Source organism: Osmia bicornis, chromosome 6, assembly GCF_907164935.1.
Source record: "Osmia bicornis bicornis chromosome 6, iOsmBic2.1, whole genome shotgun sequence".
NCBI classification, from domain to species: domain Eukaryota; kingdom Metazoa; phylum Arthropoda; class Insecta; order Hymenoptera; family Megachilidae; genus Osmia; species Osmia bicornis.
In genome coordinates, this window is record NC_060221.1 from 10,014,222 (window position 1) to 10,026,857 (window position 12,636).

The 12,636-nt window shown below is 33.2% G+C and overlaps 1 protein-coding gene across 3 annotated transcripts in view; it reads left to right on the forward strand.

The window, feature by feature from the left end:
- Positions 1 to 12,636, forward strand: part of LOC114877517 (putative transcription factor SOX-15) — a 101,516-nt gene that overhangs the window by 41,031 nt on the left and 47,849 nt on the right. For all 3 annotated transcript variants that reach the window (XM_029190184.2, XM_029190186.2, XM_029190187.2), the window contains 2 exons: positions 5,833 to 6,016; positions 7,697 to 7,967. In XM_029190184.2, the coding sequence (XP_029046017.2) occupies positions 5,833 to 6,016; positions 7,697 to 7,967 (455 nt within the window). The remainder of the gene's footprint in view (positions 1 to 5,832; positions 6,017 to 7,696; positions 7,968 to 12,636) is intronic.

Genomic DNA, 12,636 nt, shown 5'->3' on the forward strand with positions numbered 1-12,636 from the left:
TATTCTAAATTAAATACAAAAAATAAGCATAATTCTATCAATAATCCTTTATCAAATATATAAAAAGTAGCATGAAATTATAAGAATCGTAAGTTTTTTTTAAACGAGTTTAAGTAATTTTAATTTAATTTAAAATTTAATTTTTTTAAATGAATGTAAGTTTTTTCTTCAGAGTGTTAAAATGACACCTTGTATCGATCTCATTTATCGAATAGTATACCTCATTGTCAGTCGAATGCACAGTAGCCGGCTTCCTTCTCGGAGGACTACTAGCAAAAACGTGGTCGCTACTAGCCAGCAAACTTTATTGAATGAAAATGCCGCTACGTTTTTGCCCTACGTCAGCATCTCTCCTCGCGGGGATCCGAATGAAACAATGGCTATTATGTAGAACACTCGCGTGTCCATTATACATATATGCATGCGCACACGTGTGTATTACATGTTTTTAAATTTATACACATCCACGCGTAAGCCTCGTACACAGTCACACTTACGTAGTATCGTGTTTCGTATATAAATGTAGGCATGCAACAGAGGACAGCTGTTGATACTATTATACCTGGCACGGTCGCATTATGCCTTAAGGACAATCGTGGGAATTCCATTAAGTGGCCTTGAATGGTTCATTCATGTCGATCAACTCTTTTCCTAACGGGGTTGACAGATCAATCGTGGCTCGGGCACGAGCGACCCACGGGATTTCTCCCGCCTTCCTCTCTATCTCCTCCTCGTCCACGACGAAACGGAGACACGCCAAAGTCAATTACCTTGGTTGTGTACGCCGTACGAATCCATCTCCTCCTGTTTCTTGCCGGTGCACTCGCGTTGCTCTGCTATCGAACGAATCGAATGCTATTCCATCCGCGTCGTTTAAGGTCGTCTTTGTTCCCCTTGGATTACCGTTTCGACGCGACGCGACGCGACGGTGTCGACCGACAACGAGCCATGCCAGAACCAGAATAATTGACTTTTGCCTCGTCAGATTATCGTTTGGTAACCTGATCTCCTCCAGTCGATTATATTTATTTATGTTTATTCTTAAGAAAGAATTCTGTCCACACACGCGAGTGTGACTGCTGAGATTATTTTCATAAGGAAACTTTGTTTTTGTTCAAATTAAATTGTACATATACATACTTACCTATCTTCTATATAAATAAAAATTAAATGCTGTTCGTTGGTAAGCGCATCACCTGAGAACGGCTGGACCGATATGGCTAATTTCGTTTTTTTTTTAATGTTCGTAATAGTCCAAATAAGGTTTTTAGGGAAAGAAAAATTTGAAAAGTTGCCCGGAAAAATGGAAAATTCGGGAAAAAATGAAAGTGCTTTTTTCTATGGGATTTTTGTATGAACTAAAGACCATAACTCACGATTGGAACGATGGATATGCTTTAATTCTTTTTTTCTCATTTTTACTTTGCTTACACATTTCCAATAGCTTTTCACAAATTCACAAAACGATCACAAACTTTATTGAAAGGACAGGACAACGTCTGTCGGATCAGCTAGTTTGATAATAATTATATTAGGTGGTACCTAAGTACAATTGGGCCTAGGTATAAGTTTAACCCATTCACTGACACAGTAGAAGTACATACATATAGTATGTAATGCAACGTACGATAATATGGATAATTAAAAATGTTTAAAATTAATTTTATCATACAAAATAAAAATATGGTCTTTTTTAAATTATTTTCTTGATCATAATATTTAGAATTAATCTACTGTTTTCATCTCTTAATCATACAAATGATAAATAGTAACTGACAATGAGATGAAGACAAATTGCAACGGTGTTATTGTTAGACGGATGCAAATTTCATAAAATTTATGTACAATACTTATAATTTTCCATTCCTTTTTTTATTCAAAATGAAAGTAGATATTAACGTTGTAATTGCAATGTTGAAGGTGGACAAATTTTCATTAAGTAGTATCTTTGTTTTTAATAAATCTTACCTATTATCTTCAGGACATTTAATTATTTTTATTATCCATAACTTCAAGTACCTACACTTGTGATTAAATCAAGCTTTTCTAGGAAAAATAGCGATGTCCTAAGTTCTTCTCTGTCCCCATAGTGAATCTAACCATTTACACGGCAAAATTTGAATTGATATTTATTTATTTTTGATATTCATATTTTTCAGTTATACATTAAATTTTATAGTATTTAATATTTAATAATTAATAATTATATATATATTTTTTTAAATTATCTGTAATATTAATATCGTCGACATTAGGATCTTGAGAATTCCTGATTCCCTAATGTCGCCATTTTTTTTAGGAAAGTATTTGATCGCGAGTGTACCTAATACGAATATTTTTAATTAACCCTTGAACAGCGGAGCCTACAAGGATGTTAACCTAAAGATAATTAAATGAAAAGGTTTCGTATATTAGAGGAATAACTTAAAAACAACAGTGTAGCATGTCGAAAATGAAAGTATAATGCAAGGTATAATGTTAAATTAAAATTGTGGCTCTCTTTCCATGTTTCTAATAATATGGGTATTGGATTTCTATGAAAATTCAAGTGTAAATATTGAATAGAGTAAAAAATAATAATGTAAACATTCAAGTATTGAAATGATGCAGTGACATAATAATTGAATGAAAATTGATTAGTATAGACTTTAGAAGATATTGTAAATTGAATTTGTCAAAATTGCACGTGGACCTATTTTTTATAAGTCGTGTTTATTAACAACTTCATCATGTCTGAAATTAAATTTGAACACAGAATATTATCTTAATAAATGAATCAGTACTCACGTTTTTCAGATTTAACATCTCTGGATTATGGTTCTATAGTTCTAAAGAGTACGGTGTATTCGTGTACCGAAAAGAGAATGTTTTGTTAATTTAAAACGAACGCGTTTCCTTAGCACAAAATTTAATTATCGTCTCCTTCGGTCTCGTGCTCTTTTCTTCCTGGGTCAGCATTTTAATTGCGATTTAATAACGTGAGAAATGCTCATGATGTGTGAAATTTAAATTTCCAAAAGGTTGTGAGGTTGTATCCGTCATACTAGTTGGTTCAATTATAAAATATAATTCTTACATAACTGTAATTGTATATTTTAATTTATCAAAATTAATCATAGTTTCATTTATTCCTGTATGAAATTCAGGACGTCGTAAATGTTGCTTGAAAGTTTACATTAACGATAAGATGCAGGATTTAATTAGTCATTCGAGTGAATAACCTAATAAATAAATACATTTACTAAAGATTTTTGTCTTCGATTATATTATTATACTTTAATTAAAAGAAAGATGCATCATAGCGTAAATTTAAAAATAACTGTACATAAAGAAAAATGTTTAATTTAAACAAATTTCTTATAAAAGAATCTTTATTTTGTTACGCATCGGTAAATTTCTCGAGCATTCAATTATTACTGAAAGTGTGTACTAAAAACTGTAGATAACTTAAATGATTCATGATAAAAGGATATCATTTTCGATAAATTAACTCTTGTTTTTATTATACGAGTGAGGATGAAAAAGATTTGTTTTCTGATTGCAAATAATTCAAGTTCACAGGTTAACACGTTGATTGCCCTGCTGGTTATCAGTGAACTGTTTCATTAACATAATTTCACTGAATAATAAGAAAATACTATTAATGTACTAAGGAACTACAATAATAAAAAATATATAGAAATAGTATAGTGAATAGCATACAGAAATAGCACAATTGTAATTTAACTTTGTATTTTATATTATTCTTATTTTCTAAATTTTTGATGTATAAAAGTATTTTGTTTAAAAATCACGCATTTGATTTTAGGTTAATATTCTTGTATACGTTTTGCAAGTTTGGGCCACAACTGACTCAGGCTCTCTTCAAGGGTTAATAGGGAGGGGTCACCAAACATTTCTGGCCTCTAGTACACTATTGCATGCTTTCACCTTTTTTCTGCAACACAGTCGAGATATTTGATAAAATATAAATTAATTTGGTGCTTCTATATTTATTTTTTCTTAAATTATATTTTATATTTAAAATTCTCATTTAATTTTCAGGAAGAAAGCAAGTAGATTCACCATCTTTTGAATGCCAAAAAAGAACCCCTAATTTATTTGTGCAAGGCTATTTTCATCCTTGTTTTCAGCCCTGCTAGTAAAAGCAAAACGCATATAAAACACTTTTTCCAGATGCTACACAAGTCGTATATTATATCCACTAAAATGACATCAAGATCTTCATGTATCACTTGCATAATATTCATTGTCAGTCTGAATCTCAATCACCTTTGCGTCACATTAGCCCGCGTTAAATCTTTGGAAAATGGAATGAATCGGTTGAATTACCGAGATGCTTGAATACCTCTCATCGTCAGACTCTGGATCTGTTTCATGCCTGAACGTATCGAAGAAGAACAGTATAATGTGGTTCGCATGACAAACAAGCGAGCATTCGTTCGAGCGAAACGGTACGCAGCTCGCTATTTTATTGGCCGGATGTATTGGTGATTTTACCGTTAACTACTCATCGAAAACAAGATAAAGTTTATATTTCAATAACTTATGTTAATTAATGAATCATAAGTGAAAAGTAAGATTATAGTTTTAAAGGTAAGAAGATATGAGGTTGTTGGATATCAAATAGGGAATTCGAAATAAAAAAAGTTTACCATAATTTGATGTTGAGTATGTAAATCCTTCTCATAAAAAATTGTAATCTACTTGTTGTTAGTCAACAATGGCATCATTTAAAAGATATGCTAGAAAAAGCTATGCTAGATTATAGAGATATGTGAAGGTACTATTTAATCAAAGTAGTAGTACAAAACAGAATGATTTATTGTATACTGAAAACAAATATGCTAAGTACAACAGAAATTGTGTAACAGTGCAATGTAGGTTTCTCATGGGAAAATGGCGTTATAGGGGAAGTAGGAATTCTTAAAATCTTAATTTTGACAATATTTGTATATTAATTATTAAGTTTTATAAAATTTAGTATATAATTTAAAAGTATGAATAATAACATAAATATCAATTCAAATTTTCCTATGTAAATGTTTATACTCAAGTGGTGGGAGACAACAAATCTATATACATGTATGAGCCGATCATGAACTGTTAAAATTTTAGTGCCTCAGCACACAATTGATGCTTAACTTTTTATATTTTATCAATTTCTTTTTTTGGAGTTAATCAATTTGGCAAATATAGTTCATGTATCGGTCCTCCTTTCTTATATCGTCATTCTCATTGGTGACGCTTAAGGGGAAAGGCGGGGGTCTAGGAAAGAGAAGTCCTACAGCGAAGAATAGGAATCCCGGAACCCGGAACGTCGAGAATCCGAGGAAGTCTAGTCGGTGCGGTGCGGTGGTTGGAAATCCAGGAACGGGGGAAACCGTGGGGGGGGGGGCGCCATTTTTCCGGGGAGCCTACTATGCTTGATACTGCATATCAATAGTATTTTATAGGATGTGAACCAACAATGAATGAAACACTGTGGGGGGTCTAAAAATATAATTTAGACGTGACAAATATGGATAATTGAATTTTATTTTCCCAAAAATGTTTAATTAAATTTTATTTAATGATATAGTTGAGCTCTACAGTAAAAACTAACATTTATAATGGCATACTGAAGTCTCATAATAATTTATTAAATGTTCACTTCTCTACCTTATATTATTAGTATATTAATAATGTTATTTAATTTGATCCTTTTCTTTTTTAATTACTTAATTACATATGTTACATTTGAGACGTACACCGCGGCAGTCAATATGTTAAATATTTCACAGTGAAAGGATTAAAGTATTAATTTCTATGAAAATTCATTTAAATTTACAGGATGCTGGATAATTATGACAGGGGTGAGGTGACACCACCACCGGTGAGCAGTTACGGCGGTTCCCCCGGACTCTTGGCACTTCATTCTTCGCTTTATGCGACACCCACGTCGAGGACCTACGACATCGAGTCGAACATCGACGGCAATGACAGTTCCATGCCCATCGATACCCAAATCATTTCGGTACGTGTCGTCTACGTTTGCATCGCGTTCAAGACGCGTTTCTTCGAAACAGAGTCGCGTATATTTTTCTTCATTCATCGAACGTTGTTTCCGTCCGAACGTGACGCGTGCACACCTACGTTCCAGTTGTTTTACAGCGTTCCTCGCCAGCTCCAGTGAAATAAACGGAGAAGAAGCGCTTTGAACGCGACATTCAACGCTAGCTTATTGCTCTAAAGAGATTTTCTTTCTTTGAATTTGCCAGATTAATTTGCAAATAAGTATTCGTAATATCTTTTCTGAGATTTATTTTTCATTATTTTTTCATTGCTATCACTGAATATGTAATAGTTATTAAATAGGCCTTATAAGGGTGATACGTAATCTTCAGAACAGTGATTGAGTCCAAATTTTGCGCAATAATAAAGAACTCACCGCAATGAGGATTTTAGGACAGCCGGTCATTGCATGCGTGAAGGCTTGTAAAAATTATTTATAAACGGATATTGCAGTGACTCATGTCATGGGACTTCAAGGAAATTTTTGACAGGGGAAAAACCCAAATCCTTCGAACCGATACCTCAAAAGCACAATCAGAGAAAGACACGTCCACCTTCGTGTAGACTTTCAGACCAATAGAAACGAAGTTCTCGTTTTCACAGATCCTTATTCTCAAAAACTAAAGTTAGATTTTCGCTAATACATTTCAATTCAGCGTTAACTTCTTCAGACTATTCCTAGGCTTACGACATACGTATGTGGCTCGGTAATAATCGTTAAATTTCAGTATCAATGATATTAGTTAATAAAGGTGTACAATTATCAATCATATTATCCGTTCGTTTAGTGTATTTTGTAATTTCAAATAAATTATTGAAATTCTAAAAATTATTGAATATTCTAAAGTTTTTATCAAATGATTATGTTAATTATTTTAACGCTTTTATTAAATAATTTAGATTTATGATATTTGCTGCGGTTAAAACTTGGACTCCAAAGTCAGTGCTTTTTCACTAGACGAATGGACACTATGATTAATATTGTACGAGAACCCGAAAATATCAGGATAGATGTGTGAAAACTGGAAAGTTTCGAATACCCGATATCTAAAAAGTCGAGACGGGAATTGTTTTGGTCGGCTCAGAGTGAATTTTAGATATAATTTTTTGTGAATACATACTTCTGTAGGAGAGGGGAGAAAAAGGGCGTTTTCGTCTCGGGATCGTCTGTCAGACTCGTCCAGTGGGGCTGACAACAGACGATCCCTGCCCCAGACACCTATCATACCGCAATTCGGAACTTCTATATATGTATTCGAACTGCATGCCAGGTGACCGCTTGCGAGAACATTGTCAAGGATCATCTCGCCGTCACCTAACGGTCCCCGGCCCGAACTAAATAAAAAGCATCCCGGGAGACGAAACCCTCGTTCCCCCTACACTAAACGCCTACGCTTCCAATTTCGGGAATCCCGAGTCGACTGAAATAATTTCCAATCCGATCCGAGTATCGGGTACCCAAAATTTTTGGCTCTTCACACCCCTCTCGCTTGTTCTTGTCCACTTCCGTAACGCCACCGATTCACAGAAGTCTTTTTATCCGCCTTCAGTGAATCTATTAGCAAGCGTGTTTAATTATCAAGAAAAGAGGATGAACGATCGTTCGAAGATTCCTCGGCTGATTGATACTTAAATATTTCAGATACCGGGAATGTTAAGCGGTCCGGCGCAACAGCGGCTGGAGGACATGTCTTGGCTGGCTTCCGGCCCGTCTCTGGAATATCAACAAGGCATCTCACCGATTCCTGCTGGGGTGAAGATGTGCCATCCTGGCAGTACAGCCCAGAGAAGCCTGAAGGAGCAGCGGATACGTCGTCCGATGAACGCCTTCATGGTCTGGGCAAAGGTCGAGCGCAAGAAATTGGCCGACGAGAATCCTGATCTCCACAATGCCGATCTCAGCAAGATGCTTGGTAAGTTCACATTCAGGATATCTTTTTTATATAATGTTGTGTGTATCTTGGTCTGTTTCTTTCGATCTGTAAGTACATGTATTTGAATTGATCATACATTCATGATCACTTAATTTTCAGCAACTATTTATTCCTGCGATTATAATTTTCAACATTGGCATAACTAGGGCCTTTATATATCTGGTCTGATCTTTTAGCTTTATTTAACATTATTCGGTATTTAATATTGTTAATCCTAACTGAATTTTTTAGAATCTTAGAATTTTTTAATCAGCCCCCCCGGAACCTATTTAGTTATACCCTTGCTTTTCAAGTTAATACTGAAACTTATAAACTTATCAATAGGATGGTTTTAACATTTCTTGTTTAAAAATAATTAGCATAGTACTGGTATCTTTTATAAAAAATTATAGTAAAACGATTTTCAACCCCCTTAAGACAATGAACTTATATGTACATCAGTGTACATCCCGATTGTTTCACTAATTGTACAGTGCTAAATGAAATGTTAAATCAAATAATAAATAGTCAATTATTTATTTTATTTTATATCACGCGTATAGCTGAAAATAAAATTATAAGCATTAGAATCGTAAAATGAAAATTAAATTTCTGTTTAAAGCATCATTTTATTTGAACTATGTAGAATCTAATGATTAACCCTCGGACGGCGGACCATGGAGAGAGTCACAATTTTAATGGAATTTTGTACGTGATATTATTTTTGCTTTCTAAATTTTATACTGTTTCTTTAAAAATTATTGTATATGGTTTGTAAGGTTGGGTTATTATTGACCAGGGCTCCGTTGTTTAAGGGTTAAATAGTATTTGTAATATTTTTTCTCTGAATTTTACGTAGCTCTGTAATGGTGGTACTTATAAACTGAAACCGATTGCTTCCTTTTTTCAGCCGGTTTTAATTTTACATATAAAAATAAACAATTGTTGCGTGACCTCGGTATTAAACATGAATTATTCCCAACAAGCATAAAGATATTCCAGTCGTTTCATATTGAACTTTAGCGAGCAAAGGATCATTGTTGGATGTAATCGAAAAACAGCGATGACGATGGAAGGCTCAATCTCGGTTGGCTTCCAATCGCGCGTATATGCCTTTTAATATTAATGCAGCAACGTTGGCACCTACGTAAGGAAGCGAATACATTCGGAGTCGAGACGGTGAATTTACGACGTATTAAATTGCGCTACTCGATATCTTTGTAATTTTCTCGTACAGGCATAAAACTGGCTGCTTACGACTTGGCGAATCTTATTGTCAGCCGGAAGGATTTGACGTTCTATCTTTAAACCACTAATTAAAACGATCGAAATAACAGGAGGTTCTAGCTATAATTTTATTTACCGTCTTTCGCGGATCTTTATTTCTTCATTCTAGTTTCGATGAAACTATACACGTTTCTACTCATCGCAATTTGAAATACTTCAATCTACATGGAAGCTCCTAATCACAAAAATAAAACAAATTTTTCAACTTACTTCAGGATCTATTTTAAAAGAAAATAAAACAGATTTTTTAGTCAAAATGATCAGTATTATTTTCTATAATTCTGATCTTACAATAGGCGCATAGTTTTTTTACCAAATATGGGGTGCATTGGTTTGAGACCTATTGAAAAGTGTTATTTTTTATGTCAAAACAATTAACTAGAACAATGATGAACACTAAAATATTCGATCATTCTGTCATTAAGAAGGCCACCCTAAGAGACCTCAAAATAAATAATTTAAAAAGCCATTTCCTTGAAAAATATAAAATACAAAAAAATATGTTTTCATGGAATTTTATAAAATGAAATCTTATCCACAATTTTAAGTATTAAGAAATGAAAAAAGAGATAAAATAGCGATGCAGGAGCTGGAATAACAGATTACAATACTTGATACAGACTTTCGTCGTATAAACTGTATCAACAAATTATAGTATTTTATTTTTATTTAAAGCAAAATATGTATGCTTAAATGTTTGATACCTATATTAAAATTAACTGTAAGTTGTATATGTGTTTCATAATCTCAACTTTAAAAGCATTGATATAAAGATTTTTTCTAGGTTGGGGTTAGGTCCTCCAGAAATGAAAAAATTCTGGTATTTTGAAATATTGAAAATTTGGAATTTTAGAATGGTGAGAGGGCAAGTGAGAGGCAATATTTAGAAACTGTTTAAACAGTATATAATCTTATAAAATATCGTTTCAAGTTCTAAATTTATCATCAAAGAATGAACTTTCTTTATAAGTAATTTAAACTACTGTTATTATACTTACCGACTGATTGATAATTACTTCATTATTTTTGAATTAAATTAAATGTATTATATAGACATCTTTTAATAAGAGAAAGAGCGGCCTTCTTAACAAAGAAAATTCACTGACAAAGGCACTGATTAATTCCTGCGTTTTCTCCCCATTCGGTTCTCCATTCACGTGACGAGTAATTAAATTAATAATGTCGGTACAAAAAGAATTTTCCGACTTTCTTATTCCCAGAGCTGTCTCACGACTACTTTCAAGAGAAAAAGCTTTTTATACAATTCTTTTAACGAATATTGACGATTTTTTCTATCCTTATAATCTTAAATCTCAATCTGCTGATACAGTGGTACCTCGGTATACGACCTTAATCCGGTTCTGATGTTTGGACTTATATCGAATAGGACATATTTTCTGATATCCTTACTTGTATGATCAGTCAGCTATAATTGATATAACCGAATATAATTGATTATTAATTTAATTTTGTCTCTGAGATAATTATTTAAAAATGACGCAAAATTCACAGAAACAGTTTATGTCGTATACCGAACAGAAGTCGTATATACATATACTGAGCAAAATTTATCACCTCCAAACAAGACGTATTCCGAATTGGACGTATTCCAAAGCAGACGTATACCGAGGTATTATTATTATCATCGTACTAAATATTACATATAAAAAATTATCATCTTAAATTGAAAAATTAAATAATTATATTTCTACTAACGGTTACTATAGTGTATCTACTGTATCTATGTTATTCAATATATGAGCAATTTTATGGAGACAGCCGAGGCGTTATTGTGCTCTTTGATATTACATGAGATATTAATATTTGTAATTAAGTCCAAAAGTATTTCATATCCATCGCAATATGATACATTAAAAATTGGTCATAATTAAAGCATTCATAATTTTCTAAATTTTCTTTGAAATATTTTTTTATACAGAAACTGATTTGTCTAGTTGGTTACTTTATTATTATATTTTGCAGTTTTTCGAATATTACACATATAACATACATATCTCCTCAGATAATAACAAGTATCATAAATTTCCAGGGTGAATTCCATTTTTAAAGAATTCCATTTTCAATTCCATTAATTAAAATTCAGTTAATTAATTATCTTAATATGTTATAAGAAAAAAGTTTATTTTATTGACCCTCGGTCGGCAGACTATGGAGAGAGAGCAACAGTTTTAATTTAATTTTGTGTTTGAAGCTTATAAATTAGGGTTAAGATTAACCCAAGCTCTGCTGTTCAAGGGTCTACGTACATCAAAATAATTTACAAAGAAAGTTCGGCAGAAATTTTGGAAGAATGTAGTTAGAACGACGTTAACAACTAAATCATTTTTTATTTCGATAATGAAACGATAGTAGATATGAAAAAAAAAATTGAATTTGCGATAATATGCAAGCTAGGAATTTCGGCGGGAGGGGGAGGGCTCGATTCATTGTTGCAACGAAAAATGGCAAATATTCAAATTCTGTTTTTAGTGTTGCACTTGCTTAAAAGCAATATAATAATTAAAATATCTTAAGAGATTAAGTACTTATAAATAATTTGTAACCTTGATGAATGCCTTTATCAAGGGTTCTATCAAGGGTTGAGAAATATATTCCAATTGCTTTTATAATTAAAAAGAAAAAACAAGGAGCGAGATGAAACGTTCTTTATTATTTATGGGATGACCTAATGCTTCACAAAGAAATCAAAACCAACGTCTTCGTAAAAGACTCTTTGGTGTATGTAGGTTGTTGAAAACGGCGCGAACAAGACGCGCCGAAACGTGGCGCGTTTAAAAGAGCCTCGGCGTCGAAGAGTGCTTGTACCGGTACCCGCCAATCTGTCAGCGTCGTGGCCGTGCGTTATATCGTGGGTTGGTACACCTTGAATTATCGGCAATTGGCATCTGCAACGTTACAGGCATTCGAACGAGCGTCGTGCAGAAAATTGTAAACTCTACTCGTGTGTTAGCCACCTACCCGTGCCAGTTTTAGCACGGCCATTCGCGCGTGTCTTCGTATACGGCACACGCTCCCTTACCTCCTCTTTATTCTTTTCTTCTCTGATTCCTCCTATCGATCTCTTCATGTATATTTTCAACCTTCTTTACATTCGTTCCAATCTTAAATATTCATTTTCAAGATTTTTCAATCTTCTCTCACTTGATTCTTTCTTTATATCAATCACTTCGTGTATATCTCCAATCTTCTCTTCGTTCCTTTCAATTTTAAATATTCATTTTGAACATTTTCCTCTCCTTTCTTTTTCTTTCATCCTTTCTTCTTGTACGTCTCCAATCGTCTTTTCATACATTTCCATTAAATATTTATTTTGAAAATCATTCGATTCTTCTGTGATTCTTTCTTCATATTTATCTCTTCA